Below are 4,070 nucleotides of genomic sequence, written 5' to 3'. Positions count from 1 at the left end.
CACAGAGGCAGGGGAAACAAGGCGTTCCTCTTCCCACAGCCTGGGCTGTTAAATCACTCCCCAGCTCTTGTGAAACCTCGCCCTACTCCACTCCCTGTTCCGGCCCTTCCTCACCTGCACCAGCAAAATCGAGGACAGGCAGGTACTGCCATTCCTCTCCCCCCCCATAAACACACATGGCTCCCATTTGCCATAGAAGGAGGAGGCACAAGGTAACACTGGATTTCCTGTACTCAGGTGGGGGCAAACAGAAGCCAGAGGGGAGTGAGGACACTCACCTTGGCTGGGGTTGTTGAAATGGTTGTAATACTGAGACACGTAAGTCATGATGCTGAGGCAGTCAGGAACTTTCATGGAGACCATGTCATTGGGATCTAGCAGGGCGGGGATGCCCAGCTCCCGCTCTGCCAATTCAAAGGCCTGCAGGAACAGCAAAGAGAGGTGTTAAAGAGAGAAAACCGACACTCTCTGAAAAATAACAGAGAAATCAAGTTGGCAGGACCTTGCGGAAGGCTGAGTACTAAGCCTATGGCACCCCTGATGGACAGAGGCTCCCAGACATGCCGTTTGACTGAGAAGGTGGCACTGGAAAGGAAACATGCTGCTGTAGCTGCCCTCTCCTCCAAGTCACTTCAGCTGCCTGGGCCCATGCAACTCCCACCTGAGGCGTCTTGGCATTTGGCTGCTGCACTGGGACAGGGATGAGAACTCTCAGGAGGTCTCAGTTTTCATTGGGAAAAAAAACCCCAAACTCATGGTTTTTCAACCCAAGAAATGGGCATGCCACCACTGCCCTCATGCAAGAGCCTGGCAAGCCTTGGCTGGCACCGTGAAGGGCCTCAGGCTGGCAGATACTTCCAGTGACACAGCCAAACACCAGTTCTAAGAAGCAGTGTCACCAAATACCCTAAACGCTCACCCCACAGAGGCACCAATTCTGCCCATCCTTTCAGGCTCTGCAGTGCCACTTCTTCCCCTCCCACGGTTAACACAGTCATCCTGGCTCCACAGCCAGCCACGCACAAGCCACTTCAGTACTTTTCTATGTCTTAGCAAGCAGAAATGACAAGGACACTGTGATAAGAAGCACACAGCTCCTACAAGTGCATACATGGCTACTTGAAAGGAAGGAATGCAGGAGGAAAACAGCTGTTTGAGAGCTTCCCACTTAGCAATGTCTGTGGATTACTGGCTATACGCTGTCCATCCTGCTGTTGTGCCAAGGACAGCATGCCCACATGGATCTCCAAAGGGAGGGGGGGATGCGAGATTATATCAGGAACCAAAGAGAAATTGAGTCAGGAGAGGATTAGAGAGGTCTGGGCATTGAATGGTGAGGTATCAGGTGCAGGGTGTGGGTAAAGACTGAAGATGCCTGGACTCTGGGGCACAAGATGCTGTGCAGAGAGTGGGATCTAAAGAAAAGGAATGGAGGAATAAATATAACAGGTATTTGCAGAAACTGAGGGTGTCAAATGCCCACTGTGGACACCCAGCTCTGTTCAGCCTGGCTTTAAGCCAGTTCTCTGGACTGAGCCTTGCTGAACACAAGGTTGCGAGCAGCAAGGAAAGACCAGGGAGCAAGGGTGTCCCTGACAGGACAAGAAATCCATTGCATGTCTCTCGAATGGGAAAAGCCAGCTGCTAATGGCTGAAAGGGGTCAACTGGTCTAGGAAGGTGCATGGCCACCCAGCTGGAGAGCCTTAATCCTGAAAACCCAAATGAGATAGCTCAACTCATCTAGGGAAAGTCATGGCCCATGTCTGTCCTTGGACTGGGCAGACATGGATGGAACCGGCAGCAATTCCATCTGATGATGGAACCATCAGATGGAACCTGCAGCAATTAGGTGTTTCTCTCAGGAAACAGACAAACAAGGTTATTGCTGCTCTATCCTACCCCTAGCCATCGGGGTTGAGCATCTCTCCAATCCCCTCTTCCCGCTTCTGCTGTTGGTTCCAGCTGTCCCAAGCAGGAGGGAAATACTGCAGACTAGCCTAGGTCCAGCACAACTTTCCCCTCTGCTTATGCCTGGAGTAAAATTAGCTTCCTGCTTCCACTGCCTGCAAGTCTGGACCAGCTGAGGTGAAGATGTTGCACCACTTCAATCTTCAGCTGAGATGCTGTCTTGGCAACTATTGGGATAAACTTCTTCTCTTTTCTTCAGTACAGGCTGGAAGCTGATGTTTCAGATTCCCTTAAGTTTCCAGTTACTTAAGTTTGCCTGTTACTTACAAATGTAGATTTTTCTTACACCCTCACCACCATCACAGTCCTCCCTCGCTACATGACCTCCATCAAGTCATTCTCATGTCCCTTCTCCCTTCTGTGCACTGCATAACGGGGACTTACCAACCGGTTATTCTCATAGACATCATCCTTGGAGAGAGAATCAAAGTCTCTGAAATGAGAAAGCACAAAAAAGCCACATGAGGTGCAGAGGAAAAGTGCCCCAATGCCACCACATGCAGGTTCTCAGGACAGCCGGTCTTACAACTCAATGTATAAGACCCCAGATAAACAAAAACTTGGGAAAGATTTCAGGTTGTAAAGGGACAAAGAAAAATTGCAATTAAAACCAGAAAGCAAGTCCTAAATGGGTGGTGATCAGGAAACTAAAATGTCATTCTCATCTCTTGTTACCCGCTTCTTCTGCCCTCATGATTAAAGGTTGCAAAAATACCAGGACCACGTTCCAATTAGCACCACACACTGCTGCACTGAAGGGTGCACGACATCACCCCCAACTTGTTCCTCCAAGGCCACCAGCACAACAGTAGGTGGAAGATGGGGAAGCAGATCCCCCATCTTAAGAGAAAGAGCTGCCTGCACTAGATCTCTCCCTTCTGTGAGGGTCCTGAGACAAACCTCCATGCACCACCTTAAGGGATCTGAGGTGACCCCAGGATCTAGGGTGACACCAAAGGTCTTAAACTGCCCTTCTATCCTCTCTCACTCCCAACACTCGCAGTACACAGCAAACCATTCTTGGCCAGAGCCCTTAGAGCAAGGCAGCTTGCTGAATGCAAGAGAAGGAACCCCAGCAGCTCCCAACCCAGGCATGTTGTGGCATTTCACTTGTTCCCCTGGATCTCTTTGGGGGACCCAGTCAGCCCGGCGGCAGGGACTGACTAGCTGCCTTTGTCAGAGGAGCAGAGGGTAGAAAGTTAAAGCAGTATGCAGTTTTTCAGTAGAGGGGGAGAAACACAGGAAGGAGTTAGTTAGGCCTTTTGCACATGCCTGTGGGTATAAAGTGTGAAAACAGCATCACGCTAAACCGATTACAGCCCCTTCCTGCCAAGGATCTCAGCTTTGTTACAAAAAACCCTCACACAGCAGCGCAGTGTGACCGTGAGCTGGATTCACAAAGGAGGACACAGCTCAGAGAGGTTTAGGGTTAGGCAAAGCCACACCAGTGGCCCAGAGAAAGGTGCCAAAGCTTGGGAGACTGACCCAGAAAGACAATTCAGATTAGAGGTAGGCAGTGTGTTCCCCACCCCCAAAGGTGGCGTGCAGGAATCGGGTGAGATGCGTCCGCAGAGAGGGGCTGTGGGAACCTCCCTTCCTCCATCCTCCTTTGGATTTTATTGCATTTTCCGGTAATACCAACCCAACCTGCCCCGGCGCCGCACCGCAGGGCAACCAGCCCCTTTCCGAAGCCTCTCGCACGCTTTTCCCAATGCTGCAGAGGAAGTCTGCAATGAGCTCAGGAAGATTTTCCCAGTTGCCTGCGCCACCATAAAATTACACTTCCTCCGTTCAAAAGCAAGAGGCTGATGGTGCCATTTCCTCCCAGAGAAATGGAACTGCAGCCGCTCACTGCTGCGGGAGCAAATGCAGCAGACGCACAAAAGAAGGGCTGGACATTCAGCTCTGTGTTAAGCACCCTTCCGAAAGCTAATGTAAATACATGCACAGAACTCAGCCTGTTCAAAATACTCCAACATTTCTCTCTCTACGTGCTGGTGAGAAAAGGCTTCAGCCACAGCTTTTTCTTGGATGTGAGAACCCGTGCCTTTTTAGTATTTATGACTAGTTTCTACTAGGAGATGTTCTTTTCCCGCCCCCC

At 50.6% G+C, this 4,070-nt stretch overlaps 1 protein-coding gene across 1 annotated transcript in view; it reads right to left on the bottom strand.

Moving 5' to 3' along the window:
* MICALL1 (MICAL-like 1) overlaps positions 1 to 2,402 on the bottom strand; it is a gene marked incomplete at its 5' end in the record, with an annotated part of 13,581 nt that extends 11,179 nt beyond the window's left edge. Inside the window, 2 exons of the mRNA XM_010132504.1 lie at positions 279 to 420; positions 2,354 to 2,402. Coding sequence (XP_010130806.1) covers positions 279 to 420; positions 2,354 to 2,402 — 191 coding nt within the window. The remainder of the gene's footprint in view (positions 1 to 278; positions 421 to 2,353) is intronic.
* Positions 2,403 to 4,070: the final 1,668 nt, after the last annotated feature.

The sequence above is a fragment of the Buceros rhinoceros genome, unplaced genomic scaffold (genome assembly GCF_000710305.1).
Source record: "Buceros rhinoceros silvestris isolate BGI_N320 unplaced genomic scaffold, ASM71030v1 scaffold17923, whole genome shotgun sequence".
NCBI lineage: Eukaryota > Metazoa > Chordata > Aves > Bucerotiformes > Bucerotidae > Buceros > Buceros rhinoceros.
This window is presented reverse-complemented; position numbering and strand designations above follow the sequence as displayed.